The 20,894-nt window shown below is 39.1% G+C and overlaps 1 protein-coding gene and 1 long non-coding RNA gene across 2 annotated transcripts; both read right to left on the reverse strand.

Annotated features, from left to right (window-relative positions):
• Window positions 1–3,625: 3,625 nt before the first annotated feature.
• On the reverse strand, window positions 3,626–16,831 carry LOC140562759 (leukocyte immunoglobulin-like receptor subfamily A member 2). Its single transcript, XM_072688619.1, has 9 exons — window positions 16,804–16,831; window positions 15,676–15,954; window positions 13,652–13,930; window positions 12,298–12,576; window positions 11,003–11,281; window positions 9,674–9,952; window positions 7,654–7,932; window positions 4,173–4,289; window positions 3,626–4,052 (listed from the first exon to the last, which is right to left on the reverse strand). The coding sequence occupies exons 1-9, from the start codon at window positions 16,829–16,831 to the stop codon at window positions 4,024–4,026; spliced, it is 1,848 nt and encodes a 615-aa protein (XP_072544720.1). The 3' UTR covers window positions 3,626–4,023.
• A 466-nt stretch (window positions 16,832–17,297) lies between these two features.
• LOC140562450 (uncharacterized) lies at window positions 17,298–19,828 on the reverse strand. The gene is made up of 3 exons (XR_011980152.1): window positions 19,612–19,828; window positions 18,988–19,254; window positions 17,298–17,658 (listed from the first exon to the last, which is right to left on the reverse strand). It is a non-coding gene; the product is annotated as an uncharacterized lncRNA (long non-coding RNA).
• Between the last annotated feature and the right edge of the window lie 1,066 nt (window positions 19,829–20,894).

A 20,894-nucleotide genomic window follows, 5' to 3' on the forward strand; every position in this document is an offset into this window, starting at 1 on the left:
TAAAAGTGTAGCTAATCTAAAAGAAAAGCACATGTATTTTAGTCTGCTCTTTACTGAGACTCTGACAGGATGAGGTGAGCTAAAACCCTTTTAGCTTCTCCTCCCCCTCCTGCAACAGTTGAAGCCACTGCTGATGTGCAACAGAGACAAACCACAACTATATTGATGAACATTATATAAATACTGAATACACATTTTACACACATCTCCTAATATGACTGTTCACATATAGCTTCACATATATATACACAGGTTGCAAACATTTAGAAACAGAAACTTTTCTAGTTTTCTAGTTTCTAGTTTTATAATTCCAGAATGCAGTTCATTTGTTTCTTTGCATACTTTCTTAGCCTCCTTTCACCCTGTACTTCAATGGTCAGGACCCCACAGGACTGACCACTACAGAGCAGCTTTTATTTGGGTGGTGGGTCATTCTCAGCCCTGTAGTGACACTGGCATGGTAATGGCGTATCAGTGTGTTTTGTGCTCTATGCTGAAGTCAGGGACAGAAGCTCATCTGTTGCTACACAGTTTGTGTTGTCATCCTCTAGTCCTTCATCAGTGGTCACAGGACGTTGCCCACAGGACGCTGTTGGCTGCATATTTCAGGAGTGACACTGAGGTGTTTAAAAACTTCAGTGTACCAGTGCAACACACACTACCAAACCACCACACCCATGTCAGTGTCACTGCAGTGCTGGGCTGTGTTCACTCCAATCCAGGGGTGGTCATAATATTCTGATATGACTGTATATATATTCTGACTGGCTGCGTTAAGGTGTGGTATGACAGCACCACTGCTGATAAACACAAGGCCCTACAGAGGGTAAACCAATCAGCACATCACCACAGCTGCACTTCCTCCCATACAGGATGTCTCCAACAAGAGAGGCCTGAGGAAAGCCAGCAGCATCTCCTTTTACACCACACAAACCACAACCCTTGTCTTCTGGAAAGACACATCAGAACATCCGAGCCAGAACCACCAGACTCAGTTTTTATACAGACTGAAGCTGATCTAAACCTTTTCCTAAACTTCCTCAGTACATTTTCACACTGAGCTCCAGCTGCTCATGTGGGCCTTTATGCACATTGTACTCTGAACTCTCTAATACTAAACACTAAGTCTGAAATACTGGAACAGTAAGCTAATGCTCATTCACCTGCACTGTACACTTTATTAATGTATACGTACTACAACACCTCTGCTGCAACACTGCAGTACTGTTTACATACATGTTGTAGTGTCTGTGCACCTGTTGTCCTTGTCTTGTCTGTTGTTTTTGCACTAGTGCTTCTGTTTATTGTCTCTGCACCAGGGTCACTGTCCAATGGTAGTTCATTATACTGTACTGCAGTATTTCTAGGAGGTAGCACCACTGCCTACGTCACCCATGACCCCACACTCACTTTTAATGTTCTTTATACTACATGTGTGGTGAATGGGTAAAGGCAGACAGCATGTGCCCAGTGAGTTTATTAAAGATTGTATTCAGTACTCAGTATTAGTGGCAGGTCTGGACTCAAAGGTCAAAAAACAAGCATAGCTTCAGAAACTGATCTGGTAAGATGACTGTCCACACTGCAAGTGACCAGATTGAATTTTTGTATCCAGACATCACAATACTACTTGAATGGGTAGTATTGAATTAAAAACTGCTTAGGATAGATGGAGGTCGCCGTGGATTTGACATGGTCGTATTGCATTTCAAAACACTCATCTAAATGTGTTTTGGATCTGATTTGCAAAAATCAGATTTCATGTGGCTTTTGGCAGTTCAGACTATCAAAAATTAATCTGGGTAAAAATCTATATATGTCATAAATCAGATTCATAAAGGTCATACAGGTGTTAAAAATTTCATACAGGTGTAAGTCGCCTCTTAACCAAAGCACATGGATATATGTGCAGTACCAGGCCAGAAAAGTCTGTATTACTACTGATTTCATTCTCATACCAACCTCACACCTTTTTTCCTTACTACTCCAATCACTTTTTAGTAACCATTGCTATCCAGTGAACTGAAAATGGTTCTGGTACCTATTCCTTACATTCATTAGATTCTCTTTTTTTATTATTATCTTATGTTCTTTTTAGGTGAGTTGTTGTGCTGGTACGAGTGGATCAAACACACAGAGTTCGGTTGAACTCAACGATTTTAGAGTTGGGATTAATACCAGGATTGCTGTGGTGCAACAGATAACATTACAGTGGCCCACCTCTGTAATACGAGTAGCCTTGTAAGTTGCTCTGGATAAGAGTGTCAACTAAATTCCCTAAATGTAAAAAACGTTTAGGAACAAGGTTACAAAGGTCTACAAAGAATCAGAAGTGTTTGATCCACCATCAAAGTGTTTTATTAGAACAACATTCTCTCTTTCTTTTAGCATCCGACATCAGATTCACACTGAGGCATGTTTTTTTTTAATACTTATTCATTTCCCATCATAGATCTGCTACATTGTACCATCTGTACCAAACATTAGATGGATTCCCCAGAATGTTCGTAACACTGAGTAGACAGTAACCTTGTACTTAAAAACACTATAAAAATTACGAGCAATTCCCTGTTTAGCAAACGCAGTATTCAAACTCATTTGTAAATTTAAGAGTATCCTGACCCCATACGTAACTCACGCTACTTGCTAAATTGACGTCAAGGCTGGCAATGCTCCTTTTCCAACTCTTTTCCACCTGCAGTCAAGGGCTATTAACTGCTCACTTCACTCACAGGTATTTTGTGAGTCTCTGGAGTAAGTGGGGCATTTTGACTGGGCTGTGCACAGGAAGGCCCAGTAGATGACCCAGGACTGCTGCAGGGTGAAGATGGTTGCACAGGGGATGTGGGTTGAGGAAGGGCACTCACTTAAACATAAATCTACCTCTCCTAAGATCCCTTTAGTGGCTGTTGGGACTAGTATGCCCAGTAGTTTTTGCTCCTCCAGAGTGAGGGCTGGTGTGAATAATTTCTTTTATCTTTTCTTTTATCTTGAAGTCATGAAGTTCAATGGCAGATATGTTTCTGGAACTACAAAGAAGGAAAACGAGTATGTTCAGTTTTATGGTTATGGTTTATGGTTCACTTTTCGACTGGAAGTGTCTTTCCAGCGTAGATGCAGAAGTGGAATTAGCAAAGAACTTCTTAAAAGTTGCTTGTAATTTTGGGTATGAAGACGGCTTTTTGAAAACACTTTTAGTTACATCATTCTTTAAGTTGTTTGTAAATCATTAGGATCGTTACCGGAAAACAAACCCTGGTTGTTGTTTAGGACCTGGGTTGTTAGCAGACATGAGTGATCGTTATCATTATAAATGATTACATTACATCACAACACACTTTTACAAGTATATTGTGGATATGATCAGTACTTAAGGAATGCTGAATGACTTTAAATATTGAAGTTGTGCATTTTGACTGAAATTAACATAATAATTCAGGAACTGTAACTTTATTATAATGTAAAAAAAAGTGCTAGTGAACAGTACAATAGAAAACAGACCTTCAGTTTATCAAGTTTATTTGTAAACTGGCAGTAAAATATTACAGCAATACTATAAAATATCATGTCTTAAAATTCCACTTATCACCAAATATGAAAATGATCTTATCAAATAAATGACACTGAATGAAAAGATTCTGCATGTTTATAATGGTTATTTGCAGTATAAAATGAATACATTTTATGAGAAGACAAATCAGTTTATGAAGACAGATAAAACAATAATACAAAGTATTAAAACTGAGGAGGAAATATAGGCACACCAATGAGAACATATTAATAACAAAATCATTTAATACAAATATAAAAAGAATTTTGCTGATTCTTTCAGTTTAATGGCATCAGAGAGAGTAAATGAAGCTGTTGATGTTTCAGTGGATGAAGCTGCTGTTAAAATTCTCTACTGCTGATCTGCTAGACTGGATGATCTCTAACAGAGTGCTGAAAGCTCACAGGATTAGAACTCCAACATGAAGACTTGGAGTTCAGCACTCAGTAAGATGTTCCTCCTTCTATCAGAGCTTACATCCTGTTCACCTCATCAGGTTGAGCTGTGAAACACACAGTGATGAACAGATGAGTCTTTAATCAGAGATCCTGATTCAGCTGAAGTGGAACAGAGAGATTTCTGATCCAGTGAGCTTTACAGTGTGTTTACAGTGAGTTCTTACCTCGAGCTCTGTAGCATTTGACCCCCAGTATGATGGACACCAGCAGATATGGAGACATCGCCAGCAGACTACTGAGCAGACTGAGGACTGAAAATCGAGTTTCTGGAATAGACAGATCTACACAAACACACACACACACACACACGCACACGCACACACGCACACACGCAAGCACACATAAAATAAATTAGGGGGTATAAATTATTGTTGAATGCATTTTCATAAACATAAAATGATATATTCAGTTCAATATCATTGGACATGCACCTGTCCACTATACTGCAGCTACTGGCTGGGTCTGGGGGAATGATCCATCTTATAAAAATCAGCTCTGAGGTGTGTGTGTGTGTGTGTTTTATAAGTCTCTTTTTTTGTTATAAGTCTGGGTAAAGAAGATATTATCTGATAAATCACTGTCTCTCTAAGCGGAGAATAATAGGTACCATACGGAATAGGTCTAAGCCTTGCATATCTCAGGATCAGTTGTTGATGATACAAGTGTATTAGGGTAAGCTAAACGAAGAACGTAATATTTAAGGTCTCCAATCTAAAATTACGGATATATCCTATCTGAGCCACAGTCTCGCCTCTGTACCAAAACCGCTCATCTTTTTGATAAAGGAACATCTCAGGAACAGGTCAATAAAAGTCTGGACAGTATGGACAGTTGATGAGTATTCGTTGTGGTGCGGTGCAAGAAGGAAAGATCCTCAGCTGAGCCAGGAGACAGATTATTTGCAACTTATAGAGAGCTCAACTTTTCTTTTCTTTTGTTTTGTCTATTATTATTTACCACGTGTTAAGCTAGTTTTTGTTTTTCTAATTGTCACAAATGCTCCGTAGCAGCCTTTTAGATTTAAAAAGTTTCAACCAGCCAATTGAAACTACGGTAAGCCTCTGACTGCGACACATGTCTCAAGACTCTCGAGCAACCAGCTGGTCACCTCGCCTCACCTAATGGCAGACCACTGGAGCTCAGCTCAGTTTAGGAGCATCGCTTCCCATAACTGTATAAAAAGTTAACTGAGGTAAGTCTTAATCAAAATTAAACTAGCCTCAGTTGACAGACTCCAAATTTAGTGATAGCTCTGGACTTATCCAGGTGGTTCCCCTTTGAATGAGAATAATAATTAAACAAGTAGTCATTGATTAATTGATTGAATTAAATATTCGATCCTCATTAATTAACAAAAACTTTTAATTTGGTATATCACTCCTAATTGTTCAACACTGGCTACAATCTCTTCAGTTTGCTAACAACTCATCTCACTGATGAGGACACAACAAGAGGACAGCATCTGGTAAAGGCATGCTATGGCACTTTAAAGGCAAGTGTGTTTGTATTCTGTGTTTTTGAAGCAGTTTTCTTCTGTTTAAGTTAACGCTGCATTTCCATCATAGTGAGCTGAGTCAGCCTGACCATTTTGAGAGTATTACACATGAAATATTGTATTTTAACTTCATAACCTAAACAATTCAATACATTTTTCCTTACACTGTATCTGACACTATTCTTCAGATGGATGGTATTTATGTTTTCTATATTGTTTTTTTTACTGTGTTCTTTTACAGCTATAAAGTAGGATAAACTAAATCAGATTAAAGAGGATTTACTGCTGCTACTGGAATATCACAGTCATTAGACAAACCCCCATTACTCACCTGTCTGTAAAAACTTTTCTAACCACAGAAATCAATCAAACTCTGTTCATTCCTACTTTAAAATATTACATTCATACTGAGAGACAATTCCAGATGTTTCTATATTATTCACTATACAACAACATAGCTGTCAATCATCTAAACACTTCCTCTCACTGCATCCTCCACTTTCTGTCTGAACAAACTCAAGCTGAAGTTTTAACCCACTCAGTGTCACTGTGCCTTTTATTGTAGAGTCAGTGTTCATTAGTGAAGCTCTCTGAAATCACAGAGACACTGGTTCTATTCAGTTCCATCAACTTCTGTTCATGACAATATCTAACAATAATGCAATTTCTGTGTGTGTGTGTGTGTTTTGGTCAGAGGATAAATTAGACCAGATTGTAACACATAATGAAATATTATTTAATAATGTAATCTTCAACTTTTCTTTCTACAATCAAGATCTATTACCACCATTCTTACTTACCAGTTACGTTTACCCAGAGTGCATCACTGTAGGGTGTGTAGTTGACGGGGTTTCCTCTCCCAGCTCTGCACCAGTACTGACCTTCATCAGAGACACTAACTGAGCTGATGGTGTGGGAGTGTGTTTCAGTGCTGAACTCATTCTGAGGGTTCTGTGTGTGTTTAGTCCAGTAAAACCTCCATCCAGCAGACTGATCCAGGACACACTCCAGAGTCACTGAGCTTCCTCTCAGTGCAGCTCCTTTAAGACTAAATCTGAGTTCAGGTTTAGGTTTAACTGCTGATGGAGATGAAGCACAGAGTTCAGATCATGAAATCAGAGTCTTTATCACACTGACGTTCTCACAACCTTAACCAGCTTCAGATTAGATTCAGCTACTGGTTAGGTGTAAGTTAGTTTACTTCATTTTGCAGATATGAATAGATCCCAGACAGCGTCAGACTTTTAACACTTAATTAATGCAAAACTGAAAAAATATACACATATAAATATGTTCCCAGAATTCAACAAGAGACACTGTATGAAACACATGTATCATACTGGCTTCAACACAGTTCACAGTAATTATCTTCAACAGAGCAACACACACTCTTACTGTCTCTGTGAAAACACTGGTCTCAGTACATCAGCTAAACTCACACTGACTCACACAAGAGGCTAAACACACTTCACCAAGACTGAAATCTGTGTAATGCAGTAAAAGCTTCATTAGAGTTTGGAGACAGATTCATTTATTAAGCTCAAATTGCAGGAGACTGCAGCATGTATCTACATGTAACAGTTGTAGCAGAAGAGGGATGTAAATGACCTCGCATATGATAATCACTCTCTGTAAATTTCCCTAAAATTCACTCCTCTAGTGTCTCTACCATTGTAATCTAGTTAAACCTACTTTGGTTACGGTTGGAGACCTTATTAGCCGTGGTACTTGGTTATGTACATGGTACTTGTGATTTGTTTTGTGTGGATATATATCACCAGATGAAGACCTTCATGATGTGTATTCCCCAGAGATCCAGACTATTTCTTGCACTTTCTGTCTGAACAAACTCTAACTGAAGTTTTAAGCCACTCACTGTCACTGTGCCTTTTATTGTAGAGTCAGTGTTCATTAGTTAAGCTCCCTGAAATCACATAGACACTGATTCTATTCAGTTTCATCAACTTCTGTTCATGACAATATCTAAGAATAATGCAATTTGTGTGTGTGTGTGTGTGTGTGTGTGTGTGTGTGTTTTGGTCAGAGGATAAATTAGACCAGATTGTAACACATAATGAAATATTATTTAATAATGTAATCTTCAACTTTTCTTTCTACAATCAAGATCTGGTACCACCATTCTTACTCACCAGTAACGTTCACCCAGAGTGCATCACTGTAGGGTGTGTAGTTGACTGGGTTTCCTCTCCCAGCTCTGCACCAGTACTGACCTCCATCAGAGACACTAACTGAGCTGATGGTGTGGAAGCGTGTTTCAGTGCTGAACTCATTCTGAGGGTTCTGTGTGTCTTTAGTCCAGTAAAACCTCCATCCAGCAGACTGATCCAGGACACACTCCAGAGTCACTGAGCTTCCTCTCAGTGCAGCTCCTTTAAGACTCGATCTGAGTTCAGGTTTAGGTTTAACTGCTGATGGAGATGAAGCACAGATTCAGATCATGAAATCAGAGTCTTTATCACACTGATGTCATTATTAGCCGTGGTACTTGGTTATGTACATGGTATTTGTGATTTGTTTTGTGTGGATGTATATCACCAGATGAAGACCTTCATGATGTGTATTCCCCAGGGATCCTGACTATTTCCTTGTCTGAAATCGTCAGGAAAAGACCCGCCCCCCTACCTTTTTTTTTTGTTTTATGTTCGGATAAAGAAGATAGGACAGTTGATGGGTATTTGTTGTGGTGCGGTGCAAGAAGGAAGGACCAAGAAAATTCAGCGTGCACAAGATCCTCAGCTGAGCCAAGAGACAGATTATTTGCAACTTTCCAACTCTAAGCTCCCGCAACGATAGAGAGTTCAACTTTTCTTTTATTTAGCTTTGTCTATTATTATTTATCATGTGTTAAGCTAGTTTTTGTTTTTCTAATTGTCACATATGCTCCGTAGCGACCTCTTAGATTTACTAAGTTTCAACCAGCCAACTGAAACTACGATAAGCCTCTGACTGCGATGCATGTCTCAAGGAGCTCGAGCAACCAGCTGGTCACCTCGCCTCACCTAATGGCAGACCACCGGAGCTCAGCTCAGTTTAGGAGCATTGTTTCTCAAAACTGTAAATTATCCCGAAATTAAACTAGCCTTAGTTGACAGACGCCAAATTTAGTGATAGCCCTGGACTTATCCAGGTGGTTCCCCTTTGAATGAGAATAATGATTAAACAAGTAGTCATTGATTAATTGATTGAATTAAATATTCAATCCTCATTAATTAACAAAAACTTTTAATTTGGTATATCACTCCTAATTGTGCAACACTGGCTACAATCTCTTCAGTTTGCTAACAACTCATCTCACTGATGAGGACACAACAAGAGGACAGCATCTGGTAAAGGCATGCTATGGCACTTTAAAGGCAAGTGTGTTTGTATTCTGTGTTTTTGAAGCAGTTTTCTTCTGTTTAAGTTAACGCTGCATTTCCATCATAGTGAGCTGAGTCAGCCTGACCATTTTGAGAGTAATACACATGAAATATTGTATTTTAACTTCATAATCTAAACAATTCAATAAATTTTTCCTTACACTGTATCTGACACTATTCTTCAGATGGATGGTATTTATGTTTTCTATATTGTTTTTTTACTGTGTTCTTTTACGGCTATAAAGTAGGATAAACTAAATCAGATTAAAGAGGATTTACTGCTGCTGCTGGAATCTCACAGTCATTAGACAAACCCCCATTACTCACCTCTGTCTGTAAAAACTTTTCTAACCACAGAAATCAATCAAACTCTGTTCATTCCTACTTTAAAATATTACATTCATACTGAGAGACAATTCCAGATGTTTCTATATTATTCACTATACAACAACATAGCTGTCAATCATCTAAACACTTCCTCTCACTGCATCCTCCACTTTCTGTCTGAACAAACTCTAGCTGAAGTTTTAACCCACTCAGTGTCACTGTGCCTTTTATTGTAGAGTCAGTGTTCATTAGTGAAGCTCTCTGAAATCACAGAGACACTGATTCTATTCAGTTCCATCAACTTCTGTTCATGACAATATCTAACAATAATGCAATTTCTGTGTGTGTGTGTGTGTTTTGGTCAGAGGATAAATTAGACCAGATTGTAACACATATTATTTAATAATGTAATCTTCAACTTTTCTTTCTACAATCAAGATCTATTACCACCATTCTTACTCACCAATAACGTTTACCCAGAGTGCATCACTGTAGGGTGTGTAGTTGACTGGGTTTCCTCTCCCAGCTCTGCACCAGTACTGACCTCCATCAGAGACACTAACTGAGCTGATGGTGTGGAAGCGTGTTTCAGTGCTAAACTCATTCTGAGGGTTCTGTGCGTGTTTAGTCCAGTAAAACCTCCATCCAGCAGACTGATCCAGGACACACTCCAGAGTCACTGAGCTTCCTCTCAGTGCAGCTCCTTTAAGACTCGATCTGAGTTCAGGTTTAGGTTTAACTGCTGATGGAGATGAAGCACAGAGTTCAGATCATGAAATCAGAGTCCTTATCACACTCATGTTCTCATAACATTAACCAGCTTCAGATTAGATTCAGCTACTGGTTAGGTGTAAGTTAGTTTACTTCATTTTGCAGATATGAATAGATCCCAGACAGCGTCAGACTTTTAACACTTAATTAATGCAAAACTGAAAAAATATACACATATAAATATGTTCCCAGAATTCAACAAGAGACACTGTATGAAACACATGTATCATACTGGCTTCAACACAGTTCACAGTAATTATCTTCAACAGAGCAACACACACTCTTACTGTCTCTGTGAAAACACTGGTCTCAGTACATCAGCTAAACTCACACTGACTCACACAAGAGGCTAAACACACTTCACCAAGACTGAAATCTGTGTAATGCAGTAAAAGCTTCATTAGAGTTTGGAGACAGATTCATTTATTAAGCTCAAATTGCAGGAGACTGCAGCATGTATCTACATGTAACAGTTGTAGCAGAAGAGGGATGTAAATGACCTCTCATATGATAATCACTCTCTGTAAGTTTCCCTAAAATTCACTCCTCTAGTGTCTCTACCATTGTAATCCAGTTAATCCTACTTTGGTTACGGTTGGAGATCTTATTAGCCGTGGTACTTGGTAATGTACATGGTACTTGTGATTTGTTTTTTTGTGGATATATATCACCAGATGAAGACCTTCATGATGTGTATTCCCCAGAGATCCAGACTATTTCTTGCACTTTCTGTCTGAACAAACTCTAACTGAAGTTTTAAGCCACTCACTGTCACTGTGCCTTTTATTGTAGAGTCAGTGTTCATTAGTTAAGCTCCCTGAAATCACAGAGACACTGATTCTATTCAGTTTCATCAACTTCTGTTCATGACAATATCTAAGAATAATGCAATTTGTGTGTGTGTGTGTGTGTGTTTTGGTCAGAGGATAAATTAGACCAGATTGTAACACATATTATTTAATAATGTAATCTTCAACTTTTCTTTCTAGAATCAAGATCTGTTACCACCATTCTTACTCACCAGTAACGTTTACCCGGAGTGCATCACTGTAGGGTGTGTAGTTGACTGGGTTTCCTCTCCCAGCTCTGCACCAGTACTGACCTCCATCAGAGACACTAACTGAGCTGATGGTGTGGAAGCGTGTTTCAGTGCTGAACTCATTCTGAGGGTTCTGTGTGTGTTTAGTCCAGTAAAACCTCCATCCAGCAGACTGATCCAGGACACACTCCAGAGTCACTGAGCTTCCTCTCAGTGCAGCTCCTTTAAGACTCGATCTGAGTTCAGGTTTAGGTTTAACTGCTGATGGAGATGAAGCACAGAGTTCAGATTATGAAATCAGAGTCTTTATCACACTGAAGTTCTCATAACCTTAACCATTTTGCAGATATGAATAGATCCCAGACAGCGTCAGACTTTTAACACTTAATTAATGCAAAACTGAAAAAATATACACAAATAAATATGTTCCCAGAAGAGACGCTGTATGAAACACATGTATCATACTGGCTTCAACACAGTTCACAGTAATTATCTTCAACAGAGCAACACACACTCTTACTGTCTCTGTGAAAACACTGGTCCCAGTACATCAGCTAAACTCACACTGACTCACACAAGAGGCTAAACACACTTCACCAAGACTGAAATCTGTATAATGCAGTAAAAGCTTCATTAGAGTTTGGAGACAGATTCATTTATTAAGCTCAAATTGCAGGAGACTGCAGCATGTATCTACATGTAACAGTTGTAGCAGAAGAGGGATGTAAATGACCTCTCATATGATAATCACTCTCTGTAAGTTTCCCTAAAATTCACTCCTCTAGTGTCTCTACCATTGTAATCTAGTTAATCCTACTTTGGTTACGGTTGGAGACCTTATTAGCCGTGGTACTTGGTTATGTACATGGTACTTGTGATTTGTTTTGTGTGGATATATATCACCAGATGAAGACCTTCATGATGTGTATTCCCCAGGGATCCAGACTATTTCTTGCACTTTCTGTCTGAACAAACTCTAACTGAAGTTTTAAGCCACTCACTGTCACTGTGCCTTTTATTGTAGAGTCAGTGTTCTTTAGTAAAGCTCTCTGAAATCACATAGACACTGATTCTATTCAGTTTCATCAACTTTTGTTCATGACAATATCTAAGAATAATGCAATTTGTGTGTGTGTGTGTGTGTGTGTGTGTGTGTGTGTGTGTGTGTGTTTTGGTCAGAGGATAAATTAGACCAGATTGTAACACATATTATTTAATAATGTAATCTTCAACTTTTCTTTCTACAATCAAGATCTATTACCACCATTCTTACTCACCAATAACGTTTACCCAGAGTGCATCACTGTAGGGTGTGTAGTTGACGGGGTTTCCTCTCCCAGCTCTGCACCAGTACTGACCTCCATCAGAGACAGTAACTGAGCTGATGGTGTGGAAGCGTGTTTCAGTGCTGAACTCATTCTGAGGGTTCTGTGTGTGTTTAGTCCAGTAAAACCTCCATCCAGCAGACTGATCCAGGACACACTCCAGAGTCACTGAGCTTCCTCTCAGTGCAGCTCCTTTAAGACTCGATCTGAGTTCAGGTTTGGGTTTAACTGCTGATGGAGATGAAGCACAGAGTTCAGATCATGAAATCAGAGTCTTTATCACACTGAAGTTCTCATAACCTTAACCAGCTTCAGATTAGATTCAGCTACTGGTTAGGTGTAAGTTAGTTTACCTCATTTTGCAGATATGAATAGATCCCAGACAGCGTCAGACTTTTAACACTTAATTAATGCAAAACTGAAAAAATATACACATATAAATATGTTCCCAGAATTCAACAAGAGACACTGTATGAAACACATGTATCATACTGGCTTCAACACAGTTCACAGTAATTATCTTCAACAGAGCAACACACACTCTTACTGTCTCTGTGAAAACACTGGTCTCAGTACATCAGCTAAACTCACACTGACTCACACAAGAGGCTAAACACACTTCCCCAAGACTGAAATCTGTGTAATGCAGTAAAAGCTTCATTAGAGTTTGGAGACAGATTCATTTATTAAGCTCAAATTGCAGGAGACTGCAGCATGTATCTACATGTAACAGTTGTAGCAGAAGAGGGATGTAAATGACCTCTCATATGATAATCACTCTCTGTAAATTTCCCTAAAATTCACTCCTCTAGTGTCTCTACCATTGTAATCTAGTTAATCCTACTTTGGTTACGGTTGGAGACCTTATTAGCCGTGGTACTTGGTTATGTACATGGTACTTGTGATTTGTTTTGTGTGGATATATATCACCAGATGAAGACCTTCATGATGTGTATTCCCCAGAGATCCAGACTATTTCTTGCACTTTCTGTCTGAACAAACTCTAACTGAAGTTTTAAGCCACTCACTGTCACTGTGCCTTTTATTGTAGAGTCAGTGTTCATTAGTTAAGCTCCCTGAAATCACATAGACACTGATTCTATTCAGTTTCATCAACTTCTGTTCATGACAATATCTAAGAATAATGCAATTTGTGTGTGTGTGTGTGTGTGTGTGTGTGTGTGTGTGTGTTTTGGTCAGAGGATAAATTAGACCAGATTGTAACACATAATGAAATATTATTTAATAATGTAATCTTCAACTTTTCTTTCTACAATCAAGATCTGGTACCACCATTCTTACTCACCAGTAACGTTCACCCGGAGTGCATCACTGTAGGGTGTGTAGTTGACTGGGTTTCCTCTCCCAGCTCTGCACCAGTACTGACCTCCATCAGAGACACTAACTGAGCTGATGGTGTGGAAGCGTGTTTCAGTGCTGAACTCATTCTGAGGGTTCTGTGTGTCTTTAGTCCAGTAAAACCTCCATCCAGCAGACTGATCCAGGACACACTCCAGAGTCACTGAGCTTCCTCTTAGTGCAGCTCCTTTAAGACTCGATCTGAGTTCAGGTTTAGGTTTAACTGCTGATGGAGATGAAGCACAGATTCAGATCATGAAATCAGAGTCTTTATCACACTGATGTCATTATTAGCCGTGGTACTTGGTTATGTACATGGTATTTGTGATTTGTTTTGTGTGGATGTATATCACCAGATGAAGACCTTCATGATGTGTATTCCCCAGGGATCCTGACTATTTCCTTGTCTGAAATCGTCAGGAAAAGACCCGCCCCCCTACCTTTTTTTTTTGTTTTATGTTCGGATAAAGAAGATAGGACAGTTGATGGGTATTTGTTGTGGTGCGGTGCAAGAAGGAAGGACCAAGAAAATTCAGCGTGCACAAGATCCTCAGCTGAGCCAAGAGACAGATTATTTGCAACTTTCCAACTCTAAGCTCCCGCAACGATAGAGAGTTCAACTTTTCTTTTATTTAGCTTTGTCTATTATTATTTATCATGTGTTAAGCTAGTTTTTGTTTTTCTAATTGTCACATATGCTCCGTAGCGACCTCTTAGATTTACGAAGTTTCAACCAGCCAACTGAAACTACGGTAAGCCTCTGACTGCGATGCATGTCTCAAGGAGCTCGAGCAACCAGCTGGTCACCTCGCCTCACCTAATGGCAGACCACCGGAGCTCAGCTCAGTTTAGGAGCATTGTTTCTCAAAACTGTAAATTATCCCGAAATTAAACTAGCCTTAGTTGACAGACGCCAAATTTAGTGATAGCCCTGGACTTATCCAGGTGGTTCCCCTTTGAATGAGAATAATGATTAAACAAGTAGTCATTGATTAATTGATTGAATTAAATATTCAATCCTCATTAATTAACAAAAACTTTTAATTTGGTATATCACTCCTAATTGTGCAACACTGGCTACAATCTCTTCAGTTTGCTAACAACTCATCTCACTGATGAGGACACAACAAGAGGACAGCATCTGGTAAAGGCATGCTATGGCACTTTAAAGGCAAGTGTGTTTGTATTCTGTGTTTTTGAAGCAGTTTTCTTCTGTTTAAGTTAACGCTGCATATCCATCATAGTGAGCTGAGTCAGCCTGACCATTTTGAGAGTAATACACATAAATATTGTATTTTAACTTCGTAATCTAAACAATTCAATACATTTTTCCTTACACTGTATCTGACACTATTCTTCAGATGGATGGTATTTATGTTTTCTATATTGTTTTTTTACTGTGTTCTTTTACGGCTATAAAGTAGGATAAACTAAATCAGATTAAAGAGGATTTACTGCTGCTGCTGGAATCTCACAGTCATTAGACAAACCCCCATTACTCACCTCTGTCTGTAAAAACTTTTCTAACCACAGAAATCAATCAAACTCTGTTCATTCCTACTTTAAAATATTACATTCATACTGAGAGACAATTCCAGATGTTTCTATATTATTCACTATACAACAACATAGCTGTCAATCATCTAAACACTTCCTCTCACTGCATCCTCCACTTTCTGTCTGAACAAACTCTAGCTGAAGTTTTAACCCACTCAGTGTCACTGTGCCTTTTATTGTAGAGTCAGTGTTCATTAGTGAAGCTTTCTGAAATCACAGAGACACTGATTCTATTCAGTTCCATCAACTTCTGTTCATGACAATATCTAACAATAATGCAATTTCTGTGTGTGTGTGTGTGTTTTGGTCAGAGGATAAATTAGACCAGATTGTAACACATAATGAAATATTATTTAATAATGTAATCAACTTTTCTTTCTACAATCAAGATCTATTACCACCATTCTTACTTACCAGTTACGTTTACCCAGAGTGCATCACTGTAGGGTGTGTAGTTGACTGGGTTTCCTCTCCCAGCTCTGCACCAGTACTGACCTCCATCAGAGACACTAACTGAGCTGATGGTGTGGGAGTGTGTTTCAGTGCTGAACTCATTCTGAGGGTTCTGTGTGTGTTTAGTCCAGTAAAACCTCCATCCAGCAGACTGATCCAGGACACACTCCAGAGTCACTGAGCTTCCTCTCAGTGCAGCTCCTTTAAGACTCGATCTGAGTTCAGGTTTAGGTTTAACTGCTGATGGAGATGAAGCACAGAGTTCAGATTATGAAATCAGAGTCTTTATCACACTGATGTTCTCATAACCTTAACCAGCTTCAGATTCAGCTACTGGTTAGGTGTAAGTTAGTTTACCTCATTTTGCAGATATGAATAGATCCCAGACAGCGTCAGACTTTTAACACTTAATTAATGCAAAACTGAAAAAATATACACAAATAAATATGTTCCCAGAAGAGACGCTGTATGAAACACATGTATCATACTGGCTTCAACACAGTTCACAGTAATTATCTTCAACAGAGCAACACACACTCTTACTGTCTCTGTGAAAACACTGGTCTCAGTACATCAGCTAAACTCACACTGACTCACACAAGAGGCTAAACACACTTCCCCAAGACTGAAATCTGTGTAATGCAGTAAAAGCTTCATTAGAGTTTGGAGACAGATTCATTTATTAAGCTCAAATTGCAGGAGATTGCAGCATGTATCTACATGTAACAGTTGTAGCAGAAGAGGGATGTAAATGACCTCTCATATGACATTCACTCTCTGTAAATTTCCCTAAAATTCACTCCTCTAGTGTCTCTACCATTGTAATCCAGTTAATCCTACTTTGGTTACGGTTGGAGACCTTATTAGCCGTGGTACTTGGTAATGTACTTGTGATTTGTTTTGTGTGGATATATATCACCAGATGAAGACCTTCATGATGTGTATTCCCCAGGGATCCAGACTATTTCTTGCACTTTCTGTCTGAACAAACTCTAACTGAAGTTTTTAACTGAATTCAGATCATGAAATCAGAGTCTTTATCACACTGATGTGATTATTAGCTGTGGTACTTGGTTATGTACATGGTACTTGTGATTTGTTTTGTGTGGATATGCATCACCAGATGAAGACCTTCATGATGTGTATTCAACAGGCACCCTGACCTGAGATTTCCTTGTCTGAAATCGTCAGGAAAAGACCCCCCCTTTTTTTTTGTTTTATGTCCGTATAAAGAAGATAGGACAGTTGATCAGTATTTATTGTGGTGCGGTGCAAGAAGGAAGGACCAAGAAAATTAAGCGTGCACAAGATCCTCAGCTGAGCCAAGAGATTATTTGCAACTTTCCAACTCCGAACTCCCTTAACTATAGAGCTAGTTTTTGTTATTGTAATTGTCACATATGCGCCGTAGCAACCTCTTAGATTTACGAAGTTTCAACCTCTCGACTCTAACTGAAGTTTTAAGCCACTCACTGTCACTGTAACTTTTATTGTAGAGTCAGTGTTCATTAGTGAAGCTCCCTGAAATCACAGAGACACTGATTCAGTTCCATCAACATTAGAGATTTTATATCTTCCTCCATTGATCTTCACTTTTTTAAAAAAGGAAAACAGAAATTATTACTTACCAACTGTAATCTTGACTGGAGCACTGTGGTGTGTGAAGTATTTTTCTCCTCTGAGTGCTATACACTGATACTCTGCTGTTCCTGTATCAGTCGCTGTTATAATGAGTGTGTTGGTGTCTTTATCTTCAGCAGTCGGAGGGTCTAAATCCTGCTTGTTTTTTAACCACCTAAACCTCCATCCATTGAGTGAGTTCTGCAGATCACAGGTCAGAGTAAGTGTGTCTCCAGTGTAGACAGTGGTGTGAGGATCCACCCTCAGTGTTGGTTTGGGTTTTTCTGTTGAGATGAAATGATGAAGAGATCAGAGCCACATTAGCTGTGGATGATAAGAACAGAGTTAAAGAGGACTCTGGATGAGTCTATCTTCTTTAAACCTCAGAAATTTAATTTGATTTGCTCTTGATTGTTGAAATTAGTCGAGTCACCATGGTCACCAGATGCAAAGAGCTCTCTAAGGCCTTAAGAAAAAGACTGTATTTGCTAATAAGTGTGAAAAAAAAATTTGATGAGATCTCAGAACAATTAGAAATCAGCTGTTCCACAGTTATTATTATTTATTATTTTATTATTATTATTATTTTGTTCAGCAATGAACCAGGTCAGGCTGTGCTCGCAAGTTCAACTAAATAGCAGATCACAGGAGGACTAAAGAAATCTCTAACAGTGCTAAAATGTCACCAGAGGACCTACAGGTAGATCTTTCCTCAGTTGATATCAAAGTACATGAATCTACATCAGAAAGAGACTGAACAAGTTTGATTTTCATGGACGTTCTGAAAAGAGGAAACCCTTGCTGTCAAAAACTATTAGGGGCTGAAAATACAGACTGTATATTGTCTCAGTTCAGAAAGAGAATTAGAGTCCATTACACCTGTTGTTCAACTGTTCACTGTTACAGTTCCAGCTCCTACACAGAACCCCACCACTACTCAAACACCTAAACACTTCCTCTCACTGCATCTTCCACATCTGCTCTGTCAGCTAAACGTTCCTCACAAAGTTCAGCTACTACTTTTAGTTGAGTACTGGATCTGAACTCTCTGAACTCACTGAGATACTGTGTGCTCTAAAGAGAAGTGTGCTGACCCTCCTCCATCACTTCTGCAGTTCATTTTCAGGATCAGTTAGTGTCACAGGACCAGTGTCCCAAAAGCATCCTAGTGTTCAAATCATCTGAACTGGTAGAGAGAGAGAGTGCTCAGTGTGATGCTCACTCGACCCTTTAAGAACCATGTTACCATGGTAAGTTAAGATGGTTTTGGGAAACTCAATCTGCTCCTTTTCCAGTCAGGGAATCTGAGTAGAGCACAGGTGATGCTGAGTGTAACAGAATCTGACTTCTCTTAAGTCTGATCATCTAATGAATTTATCTCCAGTTGATAAAATAAAAACATACAGATATTAAACTGTAATATTCCAGACACCTCCACTTTCTATTCACATGTGAGAGTGACTCTCTCTCTGATGAACACACACTCAGCTGGCTGCATCTTTTAATAAAGACTTTTATAAAATATAAAACTCTCTATGAAGATACACACCAGTATTAAACAGTGTGGAATAATCTGAAATAACTGCAGGATTTTCTTACAATTATTCTGAAATCAAGTCTTTTCTGAAAAGAAAAACAGAAATGATTACTTACCAACTGTAATCCTGACTGGAGCACTGTACTGTGTGTAGTACTCTCCTCGGCGTGCTATACACTGATACTCTGCTGTATCAGACACTGTTATACTGAGTGTGTTGGTGTCTTTAAATTCAGCAGTGAGACGTTGTAATTTCTGAGACACTTTGTGCCACATAAACTCCCATCCAGTGAGTGAGCTCTGCAGATCACAGGTCAGAGTAAGTGTGTCTCCAGTGTAGACAGTGGTGTGAAGATCCACCCTCAGTGTTGGTGTGGGTTTTTCTGTTGAGATTTTACAATATAAACAGTAGTTTATCAGGATAAAATCAGACTTTGTAAATAAAGAGAATCTAGATTCTACATTTGGTGTGTGTCATGCTGGCTAGGCGAGACAAGGGAACACTCGCAGGGACAGAGCAATGCGGAGAAACCGTCTTTAATGGACGAACCAAACAGAACAAACACAAACAAAACGAGGCAGCAAAGTACAGGGTCCAATAAACAGAAACAGAAAACAAACAGGTGAAAACCGAAAGGGGATAAACCAGGAAAAAACCACCTGAGGCTGGAAAGCCGTCCGGGAGCAAAGCGAGAGGGGACAAATCACAAACCGCGCTCGTCAGGCGCTGACGAACTTACTCGACTCAGTTGCTAGGGAACCGGACGCCAAATCCCCTTGGCGACCAACCGGTGTACCAGACAGCGAACTCCTGTACGAGAAACCGCTCCGATAGAGCATAGACTATTTGAACTTGTAGAACTTCCTAGAAGTCTCCAGACCATGAAGCCAACCTTACAGCTTGGCATCGCAAGAGTAATTCTCGGCGCCGATGCCTCTGCGTTTGCTCCCTTTGTACTCCAGCTCTCATCAGATGTGAAACAAATCAGATGTAAACACAAAAACATGGCGCCTTACTGCGACCGCTGTCAACATAAAAGTCCTTAGAGAGCAAACCAACGGGAGGAACAGAAAGTACGTGAACATAGAAATTAACCTAACATTGACTGAAAAGTTCCCAGGAGCCTGTGGACCGCGGCCCGAAGCCGCCCCTGGGGGGGGGGGGTGCGGCGCCGCAGGGCTGACAGTGTGAATATTACAGTAGTTTGATTGTATCTGCAGTGTTGCTACACAGATACTGGTCTTGAGTTAAAGTAGAAAAGTGCAAGTTACTGAGCTGTTCTGGATATTATAGTTATTGATATTTTAAATTTCTATTAAAAGCTGTGTGTCTGCACACATGAAAAATACAGTTGATAAAGCAGATAAAACGTTCCAGTTTATTAAAAATTAATCATTAATCAGAAACAGTATTTACTGTTGGCAGTTTGCTTTTCCAGATTCGCGGTGGAATAATGAATATGGAATAGATAGATTAAGTGGCAGTGGAGAAGCAAAGCCCGGGGACACATACACTACCATACATCAATGAATTAGCAACACTTCACAAAACTGGCTCACAAATTAATACAAAGACTACTACAGTGGTTAATAATTAGTCATATCCATTAATAAAGAACTGAGAATATGAATCCATTAACAGTAGCAGTTATTAACATAATGCTAATTCATTCTGTTAATGTAATAAATGTATGCATAATTCATTAAGTTATAAAGTGTATGTACTGCTTTCAGGACAACTCTATTAATTGTGTAGAAATGTATTAATTTGATATTAAGCATGAGGAATAATCTGTCCAAATTAAATAATTCTGTAAATGTAGATGATTTACCTTCAGTTTGTCCACAGTGGAAGAGCACAATCAGCACTAAAGCAGGGAGAGAAACAGAGGACATGATGCAGGAACAGTTTTGCCCATCTGGACAGTTTAGTTACTCAAGCATGAAATTATTGAGGGTTCCAGGTGTTTCAGCACTGTTCAAGATCAGCTGAGTATCATTACATTTATATACACAGTTCATA

This window comes from Salminus brasiliensis, chromosome 9 (genome assembly GCF_030463535.1).
Source record: "Salminus brasiliensis chromosome 9, fSalBra1.hap2, whole genome shotgun sequence".
Taxonomy (NCBI): Eukaryota; Metazoa; Chordata; class Actinopteri; order Characiformes; family Bryconidae; genus Salminus; species Salminus brasiliensis.

Coding starts and splice junctions, on each gene's coding strand:
- LOC140562759 (XM_072688619.1), bottom strand. CDS start 16,831: ATGCATATCCACACAAAACAAATCACAA. Junction 11,282..12,297: donor ACTCTGGGTAAACGTTATTG/GTGAGTAAGAAT, acceptor CATCTCCATCAG/CAGTTAAACCTAAACCTGAA. Junction 4,290..7,653: donor ACTCTGGGTGAACGTTACTG/GTGAGTAAGAAT, acceptor GTGTTTGTGTAG/ATCTGTCTATTCCAGAAACT.